The sequence below is a fragment of the Oncorhynchus mykiss genome, chromosome 14 (genome assembly GCF_013265735.2).
Source record: "Oncorhynchus mykiss isolate Arlee chromosome 14, USDA_OmykA_1.1, whole genome shotgun sequence".
Taxonomy (NCBI): domain Eukaryota; kingdom Metazoa; phylum Chordata; class Actinopteri; order Salmoniformes; family Salmonidae; genus Oncorhynchus; species Oncorhynchus mykiss.
This window is the reverse complement of record NC_048578.1, coordinates 30,240,772-30,263,849: the sequence shown is the minus strand read 5'-3', so window position 1 is coordinate 30,263,849 and position 23,078 is coordinate 30,240,772. Positions and strand designations below refer to the sequence as shown.

At 48.5% G+C, this 23,078-nt stretch overlaps 1 protein-coding gene across 4 annotated transcripts in view; it reads left to right on the top strand.

Annotated features, from left to right (window-relative positions):
• Positions 1-23,078, top strand: part of LOC110487772 (actin-binding LIM protein 3) — a 127,886-nt gene that overhangs the window by 7,818 nt on the left and 96,990 nt on the right. For all 4 annotated transcript variants that reach the window (XM_036943288.1, XM_036943287.1, XM_036943286.1 and 1 more), the window contains exon 2: positions 13,920-14,054. In XM_036943288.1, coding sequence (XP_036799183.1) covers positions 13,920-14,054 — 135 coding nt within the window. The remainder of the gene's footprint in view (positions 1-13,919; positions 14,055-23,078) is intronic.

Here is a 23,078-nt window from a genome sequence, read left to right as displayed (position 1 = left end):
TCCGACCAAGAATGGACCCAGCGACTTCGGATCCTCTCCACTCAGCCGTCGAGATCCAGGGAGCGATGCTAGGCAGACACGAGCAGGAATTGTCTGCTGCTCGACATGCCGTTGAGACCCTGGCCACCCAAGTCTCCAACCTCACAGAACAGGTTCACCATCTCCGCCTCGATCCACCGGCCACTTCCAGGGCTTTCGAATCTCCGGAGCCCAGAATCAATAACCCGCCGTGTTACTCTGGGGAGCCCACTGAATGCCGCTCGTTCCTCACCCAGTGTGATATTGTGTTTTCTCTCCAGCCCAACACTTACTCCAGGAGCACTGCTCGTGTCGCCTACGTCATATCTCTCCTTACTGGACGGGCTCGTGAGTGGGGCACGGCAATCTGGGAGGCAAGGGCTGAGTGTACTAACCAGTATCAGGACTTTAAGGAGGAGATGATACGGGTTTTTGATCGATCTGTTTTTGGGGAGGAGGCTTCCAGGGTCCTGTCTTCCCTATGTCAAGGTAATCGATCCATAACAGACTACTCTATTGAGTTTCGCACTCTTGCTGCCTCCAGTGGCTGGAACGAGCCGGCTTTGCTCGCTCGTTTTCTGGAGGGTCTCCGCGCAGAGGTAAAGGATGAGATTCTCTCCCGGGAGGTTCCTTCCAGCGTGGATTCCTTGATTGAACTCGCTATTCGCATTGAGCGACGGGTTGATCTTCGTCACCGAGCTCGTGGAAAGGAGCTCGCGTTCTCCGTTGCCCCCCTCTCCGCATCACTACCATCTTCCTCTGCCGGCTCGGGTGCTGAGCCTATGCAGCTGGGAGGTATCCGCATCTCGACTAAGGAGAGGGAACGGAGAATCACCAACCGCCTCTGTCTCTATTGCGGTTCTGCTGGTCATTTTGTCACTTCATGTCCAGTAAAAGCCAGAGCTCATCAGTAAGCGGAGGGCTACTGGTGAGCGCTACTACTCCTGTCTCTCCTTCAAGATCCTGCACTACCTTGTCGGTCCATCTACGCTGGACCGGTTCGTCAGCTTCCTGCAGTGCCTTAATAGACTCTGGGGCGGAGGGCTGTTTTATGGACGAGACCTGGGCTCGGGAACATGACATTCCTCTCAGACAGTTAAGGGAGTCCACGGCCTTGTTCGCCCTGGATGGTAGTCCTCTCCCCAGGATTCAGCGTGAGACGCTACCTTTAACCCTCACTGTTTCTGGTAATCATAGCGAAACCATTTCTTTTTTAATTTTTCGTTCACCTTTTACACCTGTTGTTTTGGGCCATCCCTGGCTAGTTTGTCATAATCCTTCCATTAATTGGTCTAGTAATTCTATCCTCTCCTGGAACGTCTCTTGTCATGTGAAATGTTTAATGTCTGCTATCCCTCCTGTTTCCTCTGTCTCTTCTTCACAGGAGGAGCCTGGTGATTTGACAGGGGTGCCGGAGGAATATCACGATCTGCGCACGGTGTTCAGTCGGTCCAGGGCCACCTCTCTTCCTCCACACCGGTCGTATGATTGTAGTATTGATCTCCTTCCGGGAACCACTCCCCCCCGGGGTAGACTATACTCTCTGTCGGCTCCCGAACGTAAGGCTCTCGAAGATTATTTGTCTGTAGCTCTTGCCGCCGGTACCATAGTCCCCTCCTCCTCTCCCGCCGGAGCGGGGTTTTTTTTTGTTAAGAAGAAGGACGGGTCCCTGCGCCCCTGCATAGATTATCGAGGGCTGAATGACATAACAGTGAAGAATCGTTATCCGCTTCCTCTTATGTCTTCAGCCTTCGAGATCCTGCAGGGAGCCAGGTTTTTCACTAAGTTGAACCTTCGTAACGCTTACCATCTCGTGCGCATCAGGGAGGGGGACGAGTGGAAGACGGCGTTTAACACTCCGTTAGGGCACTTTGAATACCGGGTTCTTCCTTTCGGCCTCGCTAACGCTCCAGCTGTCTTTCAGGCATTAGTCAATGATGTCCTGAGAGACATGCTGAACATCTTTGTTTTCGTTTACCTTGACGATATCCTGATTTTTTCACCGTCACTCCAGATTCATGTTCAGCACGTTCGACGTGTCCTCCAGCGTCTTTTAGAGAATTGTCTTTTTGTGAAGGCTGAGAAGTGCTCTTTTCATGCCTCCTCCGTCACATTTCTCGGTTCTGTTATTTCCGCTGAAGGCATTAAGATGGATCCCGCTAAGGTCCAAGCTGTCATTGATTGGCCCGTCCCTAGGTCACGCGTCGAGCTGCAGCGCTTTCTCGGCTTCGCGAACTTCTATCGTCGTTTCATCCGTAATTTCGGTCAGGTGTCAGCCCCTCTCACAGCCCTTACTTCTGTCAAGACGTGCTTTAAGTGGTCCGTTTCCGCCCAGGGAGCTTTTGATCTCCTCAAGAATCGTTTTACATCCGCACCTATCCTTGTTACACCTGACGTCACTAGACAGTTCGTTGTCGAGGTTGACGCGTCAGAGGTGGGCGTGGGAGCCATTCTTTCTCAGCGCTCCCTCTCTGACGACAAGGTCCACCCTTGCGCGTATTTTTCTCATCGCCTGTCGCCGTCGGAACGTAACTATGATGTGGGAAACCGCGAACTGCTCGCCATCCGCTTAGCCCTAGGCGAATGGCGACAGTGGTTGGAGGGGGCGACCGTTCCTTTTGTCGTTTGGACTGACCATAGGAACCTTGAGTACATCCGTTCTGCCAAACGACTTAATGCGCGTCAGGCGCGCTGGGCGCTGTTTTTCGCTCGTTTCGAGTTCGTGATTTCTTATCGTCCGGGCTCTAAGAACACCAAGCCTGATGCTTTATCTCGTCTCTTCAGTTCTTCAGTAGCCTCCACTGACCCCGAGGGGATTCTCCCTGAGGGGCGTGTTGTCGGGTTGACTGTCTGGGGAATTGAGAGGCAGGTAAAGCAAGCACTCACTCAAACTCCGTCGCCGCGCGCTTGTCCTAGGAACCTTCTTTTCGTTCCTGTTCCTACTCGTCTGGCCGTTCTTCAGTGGGCTCACTCTGCCAAGTTAGCCGGCCACCCTGGCGTTCGGGGTACGCTTGCTTCCATTCGCCAGCGTTTTTGGTGGCCAACCCGGGAGCATGACACGCGTCGCTTCGTGGCTGCTTGTTCGGTCTGCGCGCAGACTAAGTCCGGTAACTCCCCTCCTGCCGGCCGTCTCAGGCCGCTTCCCATTCCCTCTCGACCGTGGTCTCACATCGCCTTAGATTTTGTCACCGGACTGCCTTCGTCAGCGGGGAAGACTGTTATTCTTACGGTTGTCGACAGGTTCTCTAAGGCGGCTCCTTTTATTCCCCTTGCTAAGCTTCCTTCTGCTAAAGAGACGGCACAAATCATCATCGAGAATGTTTTCAGAATTCATGGCCTTCCGTCAGACGTCGTTTCGGACAGAGGTCCGCAATTCACATCTCAATTTTGGAGGGAGTTTTGCCGTTTGATTGGGGCTTCCGTCAGTCTCTCTTCCGGCTTTCACCCCCAGTCTAACGGTCAAGCAGAACGGGCCAATCAGACTATTGGTCGCATCTTACGCAGTCTTTCTTTTCGCAACCCTGCGTCTTGGTCAGAACAGCTCCCCTGGGCAGAATACGCCCACAACTCGCTTCCTTCGTCTGCGACCGGGCTATCTCCTTTTCAGAGTAGCCTCGGGTACCAGCCTCCGCTGTTCTCATCTCAGTTCGCCGAGTCCAGCGTCCCCTCCGCTCAGGCTTTTGTCCAACGTTGCGAGCGCACCTGGAAGAGGGTCAGGTCTGCACTTTGCCGTTATAGGGCGCAGACTGTGAGGGCTGCTAATAAGCGTAGAACTAAGAGTCCTAGATATTGTTGCGGTCAGAGAGTTTGGCTCTCCACTCAGAACCTTCCCCTTAAGACCGCTTCTCGCAAGTTGACCCCGCGGTTCATTGGTCCGTTCCGTATTTCTCAGATCATTAATCCTGTCGCAGTTCGACTTCTTCTTCCGCGATATCTTCGTCGCGTCCACCCGGTCTTCCATGTCTCCTGTGTCAAGCCCGTTCTTCGCGCCCCCGCTCGTCTCCCCCCCCCCCCCCCCCCCCCCCCATCCTTGTCGAGGGCGCACCCATCTACAGGGTCCGTAGGATTTTGGACATGCGTCCTCGGGTCCGTGGTCATCAGTACCTAGTAGATTGGGAGGGGTACGGTCCTGAGGAGAGGAGTTGGGTTCCCTCTCGGGACGTGCTGGACCGTGCGCTGATCGATGATTTCCTCCGTTGCCGCCAGGTTTCCTCCTCGAGTGCGCCAGGAGGCGCTCGGTGAGTGGGGGGGTACTGTCATGTATTGTCATGTTGTGTCTTGTTTCTGTCCTTTCCCTTCACCCTGTCTCCCTCTGCTGGTCGTTATTAGGTTACCTTTTCTCCCCCTCTTTCCCCCAGCTGTTCCTTGTCTCCTCCTAACTACCTCGTCACCCCTTTTCCCACCTGTTCCCTTTTTCCCTCTGATTAGTCCTCTATATCTCTCTCTGTTTTTGTTTCTGTCTTTGTCGGATTCTTGTTTGTGTTATTCATGCCTGAACCAGACTATCGTCATGTTTGCTGCAACCTTGTCCTGTCCTGTCGGAATCTGCCGGTCCATCTGAGCCTACGTTTGTTTGTTATTAAAGAAGCTCTGTTTACGTTAATTCGCTTTTGGGTCCTCATTCACGCACCGTAACAGTGTCATTATATCTAGAGGATTACAGCAGCATGGTGACTTGTCATTATATCTAGAGGATTACAGTAGCATGGTGACGTGTCATTACATCTAGAGGATTACAGCAGCATGGTGACGTGTCATTATATCTAGAGGATTACAGCAGCATGGTGACGTGTCATTACATCTAGAGGATTACAGCAGCATGGTGACGTGTCATTATATCTAGAGGATTACAGCAGCATGGTGACGTGTCATTATATCTAGAGGATTACAGCAGCATGGTGACGTGTCATTATATCTAGAGGATTACAGCAGCATGGTGACGTGTCATTACATCTAGAGGATTACAGCAGCATGGTGACGTGTCATTATATCTAAAGGATTACAGCAGCATGGTGACGTGTCATTATATCTAGAGGATTACAGCAGCATGGTGACATGTGTGTTGTCATTATATCTAGAGGATTACAGCAGCATGGTGACGTGTCATTACATCTAGAGGATTACAGCAGCATGGTGACGTGTCATTACATCTAGAGGATTACAGCAGCATGGTGACGTGTCATTATATCTAGAGGATTACAGCAGCATGGTGACGTGTCATTACATCTAGAGGATTACAGCAGCATGGTGACGTGTGTGTTGTCATTATATCTAGAGGATTACAGCAGCATGGTGACGTGTCATTATATCTAGAGGATTACAGCAGCATGGTGACGTGTGTGTTGTCATTATATCTAGAGGATCACAGCAGCATGGTGACGTGTCATTATATCTAGAGGATTACAGCAGCATGGTGACGTGTGTGTTGTCATTATATCTAGAGGATTACAGCAGCATGGTGACGTGTCATTATATCTAGAGGATTACAGCAGCATGGTGACGTGTCATTATATCTAGAGGATTACAGCAGCATGGTGACGTGTGTGTTGTCATTATATCTAGAGGATTACAGCAGCATGGTGACGTGTCATTTCATCTAGAGGATTACAGTAGCATGGTGACGTGTCATTACATCTAGAGGATTACAGCAGCATGGTGACGTGTGTGTTGTCATTACATCTAGAGGATTACAGCAGCATGGTGACGTGTGTGTGTTGTCATTATATCTAGAGGATTACAGTAGTCAATAAAAACCCTGCCACCTCTGCTTAGGAGTTGTGCTTTATGACATTCTGGGTCTGTTTAAGGTTACCTACATATTTATAATGTCTTCTGTCTTGGATGACTGATTAGAGTCAAACCAACAGGTACTAAATCAGTGTCAGTTAACCAAAACTGTTTCCCAAATGACACCCTATTCCCTATATAGAACACTAGATTTGACAAGGGCCCATTGGGAATAGAGTGTCTGTAGAGACACATCCGCTGTCAGTTAACCAACTGATGTTTACCAACATCCCAGAGACAGGTAACAGTCCTCAGTTAACCATCTGAGGGGGAAGGTTGGCTTACCAACATCCCAGAGACAGGTAACAGTTCATGGACTGAGGATTGAGAAACAGAAGTATTTCTGGCCATCAGGGCTGACCAGTTGAGTACAGGACTTATCTACAGTCACTCCTGTGACGGACACACTGAGTCCTTGAGGGGGGTGCTGGTGTGAATCATCATGTGGTCTATCTACTAGAGACAATCTTACCCTCCTCTCTCACCGTAGAGTGACATGGTCTGTCCGTGATGTCACTGCACTTGGGTTGCACATTTTGTGGAATATTCAGAAGTGGAAACTTTCTGTGGGAATAACGGGAATATATGGAAATTAATATTATTACCATTTAAATGTAGATGTTTTTTGCACTGCATTGTCATATGGATACAGAAACATACACCTTTATGTAGACATAATTGAAAATGATTCAATTCTTCCAAGAGAAATAATAAAAAATAAAAAATGTAGTTACAAATTGAACTTGAATTAAATAGGCTGACTCTCCACATGGGATGATTCCCTGAACAACAAAAGAAAGGGAATATTGAATGATCCCCAATGATCCATCACATCTCCCAAAAACATTTTCAACATACATCTGTGAAATGATAGTCTAGAAACTAAAGCTTTGGTTGTCTTCCTCTCAGGCTTCCATGTCTTCTCCCTGGACCTCCTCAATGTCCACCTCTTGAACATCAGACTCTGAGAAATCATCTTCACTGTCACTTTCCAACCTTGTTGAGGATGGCTCGTTGTAAGGCTCAAAAAGCCTCAAATTTGCCCGGATGGCCACCAATTTTTCAACCCTTGTATTGGTCAGCCTGTTGCGTGCTTTGGTGTGTGTGTGTTCCCAAACAAGGACCAGTGGCGCTCTGAGGCAGCTGATGTTGATGAGATTTGGAGGATGATGGAGGCAACAGGGGAAAGAGCCTCAAATCCACAAAGTTCCTTCCACCCGGTGGCTGATGAAGTATGTTGGCACGACTGCCATATTGCATCTCCATCCCAAAGCCCTTGCTTGGAAGTGTACTTCGCCAGACTGCCAAGAACCTTGTCCTCATCCAGGCCAAGGTGGAGAGACACGGTAGTGATGACACCATAGGCCTTGTGGATCTCTGCACCAGACAGGGTGCTCCTGCTAGCGTACTTGGAGTCCAACATGTATGCTGCTGTGTGTATGGGCTTCAGGCAGAAGTCTTCACGCTTTTTGATGTATTTCAGAACTACAGTTTCCTCTGCTTGGAGCAACAGTGAAGTGGGCAGGGCAGTACAGATTTCTTCTCTTACATATGCAAGCAGAGTCTAATCATCAGACAGGATGGCATTGTCTCCCTCAATCCGTGCAATGGCTACTGCTATAGATTTCAGGAGTTTCAGGCTGCTTACCACTCTCTCCCAAAATACATCATCCAGGAGGATCCTCTTGATGGGGCTGTCCATATTGGCAGACTGTGATATGGCTATTTCTTGGAGAGACTCCTTCAAACATGATGACGACAACACCCCAACAGGTGTTGCTGGGCAGTTCCAATGCGGTGCTCTTATTCTTCTCACTTTTCTTGGTGAGGGAGATTGCTGCTGCAACTTGATGTCTGTTCACATACCTAACAATTTCCTTGGCTCTCTTGTAGAGTTTTTCTATTGTTTTCAGTGCCATTATGTCCTTGAGGAGCAGATTCAATGCATGAGCAGCACAGCCAGTGGGTGTGATGGGAGGGTAAGATTCCTCCACTTTAGACCAAGCAGCAATCATGTTCACAGCATTGTCTGTCACCAGTGCAAATACCTTCTGTGGTCCGAGGTCATTGATGACTGCCTTCAGCTCATCTGCAATGTAGAGACCGGTGTGTCTGTTGTCCCTTGTATCTGTGCTCTTGTAGAACACTGGTTGAGGGGTGGAGATGATGTAGTTAATTATTCCTTGCTCACGAACATTCGACCACCCATCAGAGATGGTTGCAATGCAGTCTGCTTTCTCTATGATTTGCTTGACCTTCACTTGACCTTCACTTGAACTCTGCATCCAGCAAATGAGAGGTAAAGCATGTCTGGTGGAGGGGTGTATGCTGGGTGAAGAACATTCATAAATACAGTGCCTTGCGAAAGTATTCGGCCCCCTTGAACTTTGCGACCTTTTGCCACATTTCAGCGTCAAACATAAAGATATAAAACTGTATTTTTTTGTGAAGAATCAACAACAAGTGGGACACAATCATGAAGTGGAACGACATTTATTGGATATTTCAAACTTTTTTAACAAATCAAAAACTGAAAAATTGGGCGTGCAAAATTATTCAGCCCCTTTACTTTCAGTGCAGCAAACTCTCTCCAGAAGTTCAGTGAGGATCACTGAATGATCCAATGTTGACCTAAATGACTAATGATGATAAATACAATCCACCTGTGTGTAATCAAGTCTCCGTATAAATGCACCTGCACTGTGATAGTCTCAGAGGTCCGTTAAAAGCGCAGAGAGCATCATGAAGAACAAGGAACACACCAGGCAGGTCCGAGATACTGTTGTGAAGAAGTTTAAAGCCAGATTTGGATACAAAAATATTTCCCAAGCTTTAAACATCCCAAGGAGCACTGTGCAAGCGATAATATTGAAATGGAAGGAGTATCAGACCACTGCAAATCTACCAAGACCTGGCCGTCCCTCTAAACTTTCAGCTCATACAAGGAGAAGACTGATCAGAGATGCAGCCAAGATCACTCTGGATGAACTGCAGAGATCTACAGCTGAGGTGGGAGACTCTGTCCATAGGACAACAATCAGTTGTATATTGCACAAATCTGGCCTTTATGGAAGAGTGGCAAGAAGAAAGCCATTTCTTAAAGATATCCATGAAAAGTGTCGTTTAAAGTTTGCCACAAGCCACCTGGGAGACACACCAAACATGTGGAAGAAGGTGCTCTGGTCAGATGAAATCAAAATTGAACTTTTTGGCAACAATGCAAAACGTTATGTTTGGCGTAAAAGCAACACAGCTGAACACACCATCCCCACTGTCAAACATGGTGGTGGCAGCATCATGGTTTGGGCCTGCTTTTCTTCAGCAGGGACAGGGAAGATGGTTAAAATTGATGGGAAGATGGATGGAGCCAAATACAGGACCATTCTGGAAGAAAACCTGATGGAGTCTGCAAAAGACCTGAGACTGGGACGGAGATTTGTCTTCCAACAAGACAATGATCCAAAACATAAAGCAAAATCTTCAATGGAATGGTTCAAAAATAAACATATCCAGGTGTTAGAATGGCCAAGTCAAAGTCCAGACCTGAATCCAATCGAGAATCTGTGGAAAGAACTGAAAACTGCTGTTCACAAATGCTCTCCATCCAACCTCACTGAGCTCGAGCTGTTTTGCAAGGAGGAATGGGAAAACATTTCGGTCTCTCGATGTGCAAAACTGATAGAGACATACCCCAAGCGACTTACAGCTATAATCGCAGCAAAAGGTGGCACTACAAAGTATTAACTTAAGGGGACTGAATAATTTTGCACGCCCAATTTTTCAGTTTTTGATTTTTTTAAAAAGTTTGAAATATCCAATAAATGTCGTTCCACTTCATGATTGTGTCCCACTTGTTGTTGATTCTTCACCAAAAAATACAGTTTTATATCTTTATGTTTGAAGCCTGAAATGTGGCAAAAGGTCGCAAAGTTCAAGGGGGCCGAATACTTTCGCAAGGCACTGTATCTTCCAAGACACATTGCCTGTGAGCATCAGAGGTGAACCAGTTGCATACACAGCTCAAGCAAGACATTCATCAGTATTTATCAGACTACGTTCCTCCATTGAGTCCAAAAAACTTCCAGGAGGACCATGAGTTGTTGCTATCGATAAGGTATCTGATTCATAATTTTTACCTCGAATAGAAGTAGAGGGACTTTTGACAGAGGTTGCTTGCTCTGGGCGCTGAGTGAACTTTATGCACTTGGCCAGATGATTCTGCATCTTTGTTGCATTCTTCACAAATGAGTTTGTGCAGTATTTACAAATGTACACAGCTTTTCATTTTCCTTCTACATTCAGCTGTTCACCTGACCTAGAATTAATGCCGAATGCATTATCTACCAAGAGACCTCTACCTCTTCGATTATAATCACAGTCGTGTATATCCCCCCCCAAGCAGACACATCGACGGCCCTGAAAGAACTTCATTGGACTCTATGTAAACTAGAAACCACATATCCTGCGGCTGAATTTATTGTAGCTGGAGATTTTAACAAGGCTAATCTGGAAACAAGGCTCCCTAAATTTGATCAGCATATCGAATGCGCGACCCGGGCTGGCAAAACCCTGGATCATTGTTATTCCAACTTCCGCGACGCATACAAAGCCCTCCCTCGCCCTCCTTTTGGGAAATCTGACCACGACTCCATTTTGTTGCTCCCAGCCTATAGACAGAAACTAAAACAGGAAACGCCCGTGCTCAGGTCTGTTCAACGCTGGTCCGACCAATCGGATTCCACATAGCGTCGGATATGTTCCACATAGCGTCGGACAACAACATTGATGAATACGCTGATTCGGTGAGCGAGTTTATTAGCAAGTGCATCGGTGTTGTTGGACCCACAGCGGCTATTAAAACCTTCCCCAACCAGAAACCGTGGATTGATGGCAGCATTCGCGCAAAACTGAAAGCGCAAACTACGGCTTTTAATCAGGGCAAGGTGACAGAAAACATGACTCAATACAAAGAGTGTAACTATTCCCTCCGCAAGGCAATCAAACAAGCTACGCGTCAGTATAGAGACAAAGTAGAGTCGCAATTCAACGGCTCAGACATGAGAGGTATGTGGCAGGGTCTACAGTCAATCACCGACTACACAAAGAAAACCAGACCTGTCGCAGACCAAGATGTCTTGCTCCCAGACAAACTAAACAACTTCTTTACTCGCTTTGAAGACAATACAGTGCCACCGACATGGCCCGCTACCAAAACTTGCGGGCCCTCCTTCACTGCAGCCAACGTGATTAAAACATTTAAACGTGTTAAGCCTCGCAAGGCTGCAGGCCCAGACGGCATACCTAGCCGCGTCCTCTGAGCATGCCCAGACCATCTGGCTGGTGTGTTTACGGACATGTTCAATCAATCCCAGTCTGCTGTTCCCACATGCATCAAGAGGGCCACCATTGTTCCTGTTCCCAAGAAAGCTAAGGTAACTGAGCTAAATGACTATCGCCCCGTAGCACTCACCTCCGTCATCATGAAGTGCTTTGAGAGACTAGTGAAGGACCATATCACCTCCACCCTACCTGACACCCTAGACCCACTCCAATTTGCTTACCGCCCCAATAAGTCCACAGACGACGCAATCGCAATCGCAATCACACTGCCCTAACCCATCTGGACAAGAGGAATGCCTATGTAAGAATGCTGTTCATCGACTACAACTCATTATTCAACACCATAGTACCCTCCAAACTCGTCATTAAGCTCGAGGACCTCCCCAAGTTCTGGAGAAAGAGAAGGGGTGAGAGAGAGGGGAAGATAGAGGGGGTAGAGAAAGAGAGAGACTATGCTGAGAGACTACTGGTCACTGACTTACTACAGCTAATAATCACCTGCTTTGGATTTAGCTGAGGTCAGTGTCTTCTCCTCCTCCACCTCCCTATTTTCTGTTCTCTTCATCCCTCTCTTATCCTCTCCCTCCCTCTCTTTTGTTCTCTTTATCTCAGTGGGGAGAGAGAGAGTAGGGAGAGAGAGAGTAGAGAGAGAGAGTGCGAGGGACCTGTCACCTCCAATGTCCCACAATCCCTTGTGTGTGAGCTCTCAGCAGGTGTTGAGGTCGGCGCAGAAATAGCAGCAGAATCACAGCCAGGAGTCCCATAGGGTGGCACACAATTGGACCAGCGCCGTCCGGTTTTGGCCAGTGTAGACCGTCATTGTAAATTAGAATTTGAACTGACTTGCCTAGTTAAATAAAAAAAGAGAGAGAGAGTGATTGGCCTTGGCTCTTTCAGCTAATAGGCATTATGATGTCACTAGACAACATCACAGAACTATTTGGCTGTGTTAATAATCACCATATTATGTCAGTTTATCTTCATGTGTTTTGCATGTGCTTGTAGAGAACCATTATGGTAGTATGTGCAAAACACATCATACTGCATCAAATGTTGACACTTTCTGTATATTGAAAGTTCTATAACTTAACTTGATTGCTGACATGGAAAACATTTAAGGACTGTATCAACAGTGGCTTTTGAGTGGTATTGTCCTTTAATCTGGGTAATCCTGTGGTTTGTACTTTCCTTCTGTGCTGTTGATGTCATCAGGATGGAAGACAGGTGAAAGGCTTTATCCTCCTCTCCATGTACTGGCTAGTGGCTAGCTCCCATGATACCTCTCCTCTCCATGTCCTGGCTAGTGGCTAGCTCCCATGATACCTCTCCTCTCCATGTCCTGGCTAGTGCCTAGCTCCCATGATACCTCTCCTCTCCATGTCCTGGCTAGTGGCTAGCTCCCATGATACTTCTCCTCTCCATGTCCTGGCTAGTGGCTAGCTCCCATGATACCTCTCCTCTCCATGTCCTGGCTAGTGGCTAGCTCCCATGATACTTCTCCTCTCCATGTCCTGGCAAGTGCCTAGCTCCCATGATACCTCTCCTCTCCATGTCCTGGCTAGTGCCTAGCTCCCATGATACCTCTCCTCTCCATGTCCTGGCTAGTGGCTAGCTCCCATGATACCTCTCCTCTCCATGTCCTGGATACCTCTCCTCGTCTCGTCTCCTCTTCTCTCTCCCATCACCCCTCTTCTCTCCCCCTTCTCCTCTCCTCCCCCACCTCCTCACCCCTCTTTTCTCCCCTCACATCTCCTCTCCTCCCCGTCTCCTCTTCTCTCTCACCTCACCCTCCTCTCCCATCTCCTCTCCTCTTCTCTCTCCCCTCACCCCTCCTCTCCTGTCTCCTCTCCTCTTCTCTCTCCCCTCCCCCATCTCCTCACCCCTCTTCTCTCCCCTCACCCCTCCTCTCCCGTCTCCTCTCCTCTCCAGAGTGCAGAAGCCTAGAGGATTACTCTACCTGGCACACACTACTTCCCCTGTGACACAGAGAACTGGGTTAATCTATACTCACACACACACACACACACACACACACACATGTCTAGTAGCCACTTTGTTATTGGCATGTCTGTGGAAACCTGTGGAGTTTTTTTGGGATTCCTCAGACCTAAATGTAACATAATATAGTGGTAGACATACACCGTTCCCCCTTCATCCTGTGTTAATACAACAAACTAGTCTTAGTGTTAGTTTCCCATTTGTGTTGTGTTCTCTCCCTATTAGGGTGTGCCTGGCCAGAAATACTGAGATTGGTCAACTGTGTTGCCAGTATTGTGAAGGAAACAATCACCTATTATAGAATGTGGGAGTGAGCAATATGTCAAATCCACAAACAAACACACTCACAAATATGCATACAGGGCACGATAGACTGGTAGAGAGTGTCGATGAGGAGGTGTAGGGAGAGAGAGAGCTTGTAGAGGTGACAGACTTCACAGCTTCATAACAAGTGTGAGCAGAACACAGTGATATGATTATGTAAATCCTTCTCCTCAACGTACACTATACATTAACAGTCTATATATATTTTACTGCATATAATGGCAGTCTGTGAACACAAGGATCTTGCCGACTGCAGTATAGTACAGATTATATATACTGACTGGTTTGTAATGTTGGTTGCATCCCAGATGGCCCCCTATTCCCTACATAGAGCAGAGCCCTATGGGCCATGTTAAATAGTAGTGAACTGTATAGGGAATAGGGAGACATCTGGGAGACACATATTGACTGCTATGATTGGATGAGGTCAGCTGTGCTCTCTCTCTCTACAGCCTATCAGCAGGGCTCTTTGGGCAGTGAGCGGAGCTCTGGACCTATCCGGTGCCAGCGTTGTCGGGAGGTGTGTAAGGGAGAGGTGGTGCGCGTTCAGGACACACACTTCCACGTCAAGTGTTTCACCTGCACAGGTAAGGACATGCTGGGCTACCTTCACTGCTTATTAGAAATGTGTCTGTCTGCACCTCTTCCTGCAGTAGTAGGTCACTCCTGAATGTTAAGGCTCTTACAGGCTGGGACTCAGACTGTGACGTCAAGTCCCTGTGGACACACCAGACACACGCGCACACACACACACACACACACCCACACACACTCCAAGCCATGCCAATAATGATCCAGGCGAAGGATTAGAAGAATCGTGTAGGAGGGCGTGGGCTCCTGCTAAGAGGTGTGTAGGAGGGCGTGGGCTCCTGCTAAGAGGTGTGTAGGAGGGCGTGGGCTCCTGCTAAGAGGTGTGTAGGAGGGCGTGGGCTCCTGCTAAGAGGTGTGTAGGAGGGCGTGGGCTCCTGCTAAGAGGTGTGTAGGAGGGCGTGGGCTCCTGCTAAGAGGTGTGTAGGAGGGCGTGGGCTCCTGCTAAGAGGTGTGTAGGAGGGCGTGGGCTCCTGCTAAGAGGTGTGTAGGAGGGCGTGGGCTCCTGCTAAGAGGTGTGTAGGAGGGCGTGGGCTCCTGCTAAGAGGTGTGTAGGAGGGCGTGGGCTCCTGCTAAGAGGTGTGTAGGATATTGAATGCTTTGAATATGGCGCCGACGGAGATGGCAGCATCGTGACTAGCTCTTAGAAGACTGTAGTATTTTTATTTTTTTATGGACATTTTTTTAACATTATTAGCTCAGGAAATGTTTTGTGTCATTACATACAGCCGGAAAGAACTATTGGATTGGGTGGCGGTTGTAACTCACCAGAACTACCAGCATTAGGACCAGGAATACGACTTCCCTGGACCAGATCCTTTGTTCACTCTCCCCAGAGCAATGGAACTTATTCCAAAGGCTGACCCAAAACATCACCGGTGGAGAAGAGGCACTTGAGGAGGCCTGCTGGTTCGACTTAGGAGGCGCACACCACCCACCGCTTCATAGTATATTACTCGCTAATGTTCGGTCTTTGGATAACAACGTTGATGAGTTTAGAGCAAGGATTTCTTTCCAGAGAGACATTGGGGCCTGTAAAATACTTTGTTTCACGGAAACATGTCTCTCTCGGGATACTGAGTAAAGCCAGCAGGATTCTCAGTACATCACACAGACAGGAATACATACAATGGCTTGCAAAATTATTCGCCCCCTTGGCATTTTTCTTATTTTGTTACCTTACAAACTGGAACTAAAATAGATTTTTTGGGGGGGGTTGTATTATTTGATTTACACAACATACCTACCACTTCGAAGATGCAAAATATTTGTTATTGTTGAACAAGAAATAAGACAAAAAAAACAGAACTTGAGCGTGCATAACTATTCACCCCCCCCAAAGTCAAAACTTTGTAGAGACACCTTCTGCAGCAATCACAGCTGCAAGTCTCTTGGGATATGTCTCTATAAGCTTGGCACATCTAGCCACTGGGATTTTTGCCCATTCTTCAAGGCAAAACTGCTCCAGCTCCTTCAAGTTGGATGGGTTCCGCTGGTGTACAGCAATCTTTGTCATACCACAGATTCTCAATTGGATTGAGGTCTGGGCTTTGACTCGGCCATTCCAAGACATCTAAATATTTCCCCTTAAACCACTCAAGTGTTGCTTTAGCAGTATGCTTAGGGTCATTGTCCTGCTGGAAGGTGAACCTCCATCCCAGTCTCAAATCTCTGGAAGACTGAAACTGTCATGTATTGTCATGTTGTGTCTTGTTTCTGTCCTCTCCCTTCACCCTGTCTCCCTCTGCTGGTCGTTATTAGGTTACCTTTTCTCCCCCTCTTTCCCCCAGCTGTTCCTTGTCTCCTCCTAACTACCTCGTCACCCCTTTTCCCACCTGTTCCCTTTTTCCCTCTGATTAGTCCTCTATATCTCTCTCTGTTTTTGTTCCTGTCTTTGTCGGATTCTTGTTTGTGTTTTTCATGCCTGAACCAGACTATCGTCATGTTTGCTGCAACCTTGTCCTGTCCTGTCGGAATCTGCCGGTCCATCTGAGCCTACCTATGTTTTGTTATTAAAGAAGTTCTGTTTACGTTAATTCGCTTTTGGGTCCTCATTCACGCACCGTAACAGAAGAATCCGACCAAGAATGGACCCAGCGACTTCGGATCCTCTCCACTCAGCCGTCGAGATCCAGGGAGCGATGCTAGGCAGACACGAGCAGGAATTGTCTGCTGCTCGACATGCCGTTGAGACCCTGGCCACCCAAGTCTCCAACCTCACAGAACAGGTTCACCATCTCCGCCTCGATCCACCGGCCACTTCCAGGGCTTTCGAATCTCCGGAGCCCAGAATCAATAACCCGCCGTGTTACTCTGGGGAGCCCACTGAATGCCGCTCGTTCCTCACCCAGTGTGATATTGTGTTTTCTCTCCAGCCCAACACTTACTCCAGGAGCACTGCTCGTGTCGCCTACGTCATATCTCTCCTTACTGGACGGGCTCGTGAGTGGGGCACGGCAATCTGGGAGGCAAGGGCTGAGTGTACTAACCAGTATCAGGACTTTAAGGAGGAGATGATACGGGTTTTTGATCGATCTGTTTTTGGGGAGGAGGCTTCCAGGGCCCTGTCTTCCCTATGTCAAGGTAATCGATCCATAACAGACTACTCTATTGAGTTTCGCACTCTTGCTGCCTCCAGTGGCTGGAACGAGCCGGCTTTGCTCGCTCGTTTTCTGGAGGGTCTCCGCGCAGAGGTAAAGGATGAGATTCTCTCCCGGGAGGTTCCTTCCAGCGTGGATTCCTTGATTGAACTCGCTATTCGCATTGAGCGACGGGTTGATCTTCGTCACCGAGCTCGTGGAAAGGAGCTCACGTTCTCCGTTGCCCCCCTCTCCGCATCACTACCATCTTCCTCTGCCGGCTCGGGTGCTGAGCCTATGCAGCTGGGAGGTATCCGCATCTCGACTAAGGAGAGGGAACGGAGAATCACCAACCGCCTCTGTCTCTATTGCGGTTCTGCTGGTCATTTTGTCACTTCATGTCCAGTAAAAGCCAGAGCTCATCAGTAAGCGGAGGGCTACTGGTGAGCGCTACTACTCCTGTCTCTCCTTCAAGATCCTGCACTACCTTGTCGGTCCATCTACGCTGGACCGGTTCGTCAGCTTCCTGCAGTGCCTTAATAGACTCTGGGGCGGAGGGCTGTTTTATGGACGAGACCTGGGCTCGGGAACATGACATTCCTCTCAGACAGTTAAGGGAGTCCACGGCCTTGTTCGCCCTGGATGGTAGTCCTCTCCCCAGGATTCAGCGTGAGACGCTACCTTTAACCCTCACTGTTTCTGGTAATCATAGCGAAACCATTTCTTTTTTAATTTTTCGTTCACCTTTTACACCTGTTGTTTTGGGCCATCCCTGGCTAGTTTGTCATAATCCTTCCATTAATTGGTCTAGTAATTCTATCCTCTCCTGGAACGTCTCTTGTCATGTGAAATGTTTAATGTCTGCTATCCCTCCTGTTTCCTCTGTCTCTTCTTCACAGGAGGAGCCTGGTGATTTGACAGGGGTGCCGGAGGAATATCACGATCTGCGCACGGTGTTCAGTCGGTCCAGGGCCACCTCTCTTCCCCCACACCGGTCGTATGATTGTAGTATTGATCTCCTTCCGGGAACCACTCCCCCCCGGGGTAGACTATACTCTCTGTCGGCTCCCGAACGTAAGGCTCTCAAAGATTATTTGTCTGTAGCTCTTGCCGCCGGTACCATAGTCCCCTCCTCCTCTCCCGCCGGAGCGGGGTTTTTTTTTGTTAAGAAGAAGGACGGGTCCCTGCGCCCCTGCATAGATTATCGAGGGCTGAATGACATAACAGTGAAGAATCGTTATCCGCTTCCTCTTATGTCTTCAGCCTTCGAGATCCTGCAGGGAGCCAGGTTTTTCACTAAGTTGGACCTTCGTAACGCTTACCATCTCGTGCGCATCAAGGAGGGGGACGAGTGGAAGACGGCGTTTAACACTCCGTTAGGGCACTTTGAATACCGGGTTCTTCCTTTCGGCCTCGCTAACGCTCCAGCTGTCTTTCAGGCATTAGTCAATGATGTGATGATCTTTGTTTTCGTTTACCTTGACGATATCCAGATTTTTTCACCGTCACTCCAGATTCATGTTCAGCACGTTCGACGTGTCCTCCAGCGCCTTTTAGAGAATTGTCTTTTTGTGAAGGCTGAGAAGTGCTCTTTTCATGCCTCCTCCGTCACATTTCTCGGTTCTGTTATTTCCGCTGAAGGCATTAAGATGGATCCCGCTAAGGTCCAAGCTGTCATTGATTGGCCCGTCCCTAAGTCACGCGTCGAGCTGCATCGCTTTCTCGGCTTCGCAAACTTCTATCGTCGTTTCATCCGTAATTTCGGTCAGGTGGCAGCTCCTCTCACAGCCCTTACTTCTGTCAAGACGTGCTTTAAGTGGTCCGTTTCCGCCCAGGGAGCTTTTGATCTCCTCAAGAATCGTTTTACATCCGCACCTATCCTTGTTACACCTGACGTCACTAGACAGTTCGTTGTCGAGGTTGACGCGTCAGAGGTGGGCGTGGGAGCCATTCTTTCTCAGCGCTCCCTCTCTGACGACAAGGTCCACCCTTGCGCGTATTTTTCTCATCGCCTGTCGCCGTCGGAACGTAACTATGATGTGGGAAACCGCGAACTGCTCGCCATCCGCTTAGCCCTAGGCGAATGGCGACAGTGGTTGGAGGGGGCGACCGTTCCTTTTGTCGTTTGGACTGACCATAGGAACCTTGAGTACATCCGTTCTGCCAAACGACTTAATGCGCGTCAGGCGCGCTGGGCGCTGTTTTTCGCTCGTTTCGAGTTCGTGATTTCTTATCGTCCGGGCTCTAAGAACACCAAGCCTGATGCTTTATCTCGTCTCTTCAGTTCTTCAGTAGCCTCCACTGACCCCGAGGGGATTCTCCCTGAGGGGCGTGTTGTCGGGTTGACTGTCTGGGGAATTGAGAGGCAGGTAAAGCAAGCACTCACTCAAACTCCGTCGCCGCGCGCTTGTCCTAGGAATCTTCTTTTCGTTCCCGTTCCTACTCGTCTGGCCGTTCTTCAGTGGGCTCACTCTGCCAAGTTAGCCGGCCATCCTGGCGTTCGGGGTACGCTTGCTTCCATTCGCCAGCGTTTTTGGTGGCCCACCCGGGAGCATGACACGCGTCGCTTCGTGGCTGCTTGTTCGGTCTGCGCGCAGACTAAGTCCGGTAACTCCCCTCCTGCCGGCCGTCTCAGGCCGCTTCCCATTCCCTCTCGACCGTGGTCTCACATCGCCTTAGATTTTGTCACCGGACTGCCTTCGTCAGCGGGGAAGACTGTTATTCTTACGGTTGTCGACAGGTTCTCTAAGGCGGCTCATTTTATTCCCCTTGCTAAGCTTCCTTCTGCTAAAGAGACGGCACAAATCATCATCGAGAATGTTTTCAGAATTCATGGCCTTCCGTCAGACGTCGTTTCGGACAGAGGTCCGCAATTCACGTCTCAATTTTGGAGGGAGTTTTGCCGTTTGATTGGGGCTTCCGTCAGTCTCTCTTCCGGCTTTCACCCCCAGTCTAACGGTCAAGCAGAACGGGCCAATCAGACTATTGGTCGCATCTTACGCAGTCTTTCTTTTCGCAACCCTGCGTCTTGGTCAGAACAGCTCCCCTGGGCAGAATACGCCCACAACTCGCTTCCTTCGTCTGCGACCGGGCTATCTCCTTTTCAGAGTAGCCTCGGGTACCAGCCTCCGCTGTTCTCATCTCGGTTCGCCGAGTCCAGCGTCCCCTCCGCTCAGGCTTTTGTCCAACGTTGCGAGCGCACCTGGAAGAGGGTCAGGTCTGCACTTTGCCGTTATAGGGCGCAGACTGTGAGAGCTGCTAATAAGCGTAGAACTAAGAGTCCTAGATATTGTCGCGGTCAGAGAGTTTGGCTCTCCACTCAGAACCTTCCCCTTAAGACCGCTTCTCGCAAGTTGACCCCGCAGTTCATTGGTCCGTTCCGTATTTCTCGGATCATTAATCCTGTCGCAGTGCGACTTCTTCTTCCGCGATATCTTCGTCGCGTCCACCCGGTCTTCCATGTCTCCTGTGTCAAGCCCGTTCTTCGCGCCCCCGCTCGTCTTTCCCCCCCCCCCATCCTTGTCGAGGGCGCACCCATCTACAGGGTCCGTAGGATTTTGGACATGCGTCCTCGGGGCCGTGGTCATCAGTACCTAGTAGATTGGGAGGGGTACGGTCCTGAGGAGAGGAGTTGGGTTCCCTCTCGGGACGTGCTGGACCGTGCGCTGATCGATGATTTCCTCCGTTGCCGCCAGGTTTCCTCCTCGAGTGCGCCAGGAGGCGCTCGGTGAGTGGGGGGGTACTGTCATGTATTGTCATGTTGTGTCTTGTTTCTGTCCTTTCCCTTCACCCTGTCTCCCTCTGCTGGTCGTTATTAGGTTACCTTTTCTCCCCCTCTTTCCCCCAGCTGTTCCTTGTCTCCTCCTAACTACCTCGTCACCCCTTTTCCCACCTGTTCCCTTTTTCCCTCTGATTAGTCCTCTATATCTCTCTCTGTTTTTGTTCCTGTCTTTGTCGGATTCTTGTTTGTGTTTTTCATGCCTGAACCAGACTATCGTCATGTTTGCTGCAACCTTGTCCTGTCCTGTCGGAATCTGCCGGTCCATCTGAGCCTACCTATGTTTTGTTATTAAAGAAGTTCTGTTTACGTTAATTCGCTTTTGGGTCCTCATTCACGCACCGTAACAGAAACAGGTTTCTGTCAAGAACTTCCCTGTATTTAGCGCCATCCATCATTCCTTCAATTCTGACCAGTTTCCCAGTCCCTGCCGATGAAAAACATCTCAGGGTGATGAGAGTTGTTGTGTTTGTGCCAGACATAGCATTTTCCTTGATGGCCAAAAGCAAAATTTTTGTCTCTTCTGACCAGACTACCTTCTTCCATATATTTGGGGAGTTTCATGCCTTTTGGCGAACACCAAACATGTTTACTTACTTTTTTCTTTAAGCAATGGCTTTGTTCTTGCCACTCTTCCGTAAAAAACAGCTCTGTGGAGTGTACGGCTTAAAGGGGTCCTATGGACAGATACTCCAATCTCCGCTGTGGAGCTTTGCAGCTCCTTAATGGTGCTCCATGGGATGCTCAAAGTTTCAGATATTTTTTTATAACCCAACCCTAATCTGTACTTCTCCACAACTTTGACCCTGACCTGTTTGGGGAGCTCCTTTGTCTTCATGGTGTCGCTTGCTTGGTGGTGCCCCTTGATTAGTGATGTTGCAGACTCTGGGGCCTTTCAGAACAGGTGTATATATCCTGAGATCATGTGACAGATCATGTGACACTTAGATTGCACACAGGTGGACTTCATTTAACTAATTATGTTACTTCTGAAGGTAATTGGTTGCACCAGATCTTATTTAGGGACTTCACAGCAAAGGGGGTGAATAAATATGCACGCACCACTTTTCCGTTTAGAATTTTTTAGAATTTTTTTCATTTCACTTCACTTACATTGGCAAGGCGACTGGTAATATGGCAGAATATAAACAGTGTAGTTATTCACTCTGCAAGGCAATCAAACAAGCTAAACATCTGTATAGAGATAAAGTGGAGTCGCAATTCAACGGTTCGGACACGAGACGTATGTGGCAGGGACAACAGACAATCACGGACTGAAAAAGGAAGACCAGCCACTTCGTCGAGACCGCCATCTTGCTTCTGGACAGGCTAAACACGTTCTTCGCACGCTTTGAGGATAACACAGTGCCACCAACGCGGCCCGCTACCAAGAACTGTGGACTCTCCTTCTCCGTGGCCGATGTGAGTAAAACATTTAAATGTGTTATCCTTCACAAGGCTTCTGGCCCAGATGGCATCCCTAGCAACATCTTCAGAGCATGCGCAGACCAGCTGGCTGCTGTGGTTACGGGCATATTCAATCTCTCCCTATCCCAGTCTGCTGTCCCCACATGCTTCAAGATGGCCACCATTGTTCCTGTACCCAAGAAGGCAAAAGGTAACTGAACTGAATGACTATCGCCCCGTAGCACTCACTTCTGTCATCATGAAGTGCTTTGAGAGACTAGTCAAGGATCAGATCACCTCCACGCCCACCCACACAGACAGAGTGGTGAAGAAGGCGCAACATAGCCTCCTGACGTTGAAAAGTCTGAAGAAATTTGGCTTGTCACCTAAAACCCTCACAAACTTTTACAGATGCCAATTGAAAGCATCCTGTTGGGCTGTATCACCGCCTGGTTTGGCAACTGCACCTCACGCAACCTCAAGGCTCTCCAGAGAGTGGTTCGGTCTGCCCAACATATTACTGGGAACAAACTACCCGTCCTCCAGGACACCTGCAGCATCCAATGTCACAGGAAGGCCAAAAAGATCCTCAAGGATATCAACCACCCGAGCCACTGCCTGTTCACCCCGCTATCATCCAAAAGGCGAGGTCAGTACAGGTGCATCAAAGCTGGAACCGAGAGACTGAAAAACAGCTTCTCTCTCAATGCCATCAGACTGTTAAACAGCCATCACGAGCACATTAGAGGCTGCTGCCTATAGGCAGACTAGGAATCACTGACCACTTTAAGGAATGGAACACTAGTCACTTTAATAATGTTTACATATCTGGCATTACTCATCTCATATGTATATACTGTATTCTATACTATTCTACGGTATCTTAGTCACTTAATGTTTACATATCTGTCATTACTCATCTCATATGTATATACTGTATTCTATACTATTCTACGGTATCTTAGTCACTTAATGTTTACATCTGGCATTACTCATCTCATGTGTATATACTGTTTTCTATACTATTCTACGGTATCTTAGTCACTTAATGTTTACATCTGGCATTACTCATCTCGTGTATATACTGTATTATGTACTATTCTATGGTATCTCGTTCACTGAATAATATTTACATATCTGGCATTACTCATCTCATATGTTTATATTGTATTCAATAATATTCTACTGTATTCTATAATATTCTACTGTATCTTAGTCCGTTCCGCTCTGACATTGCTCGTCCAGATGTATATAGTCTC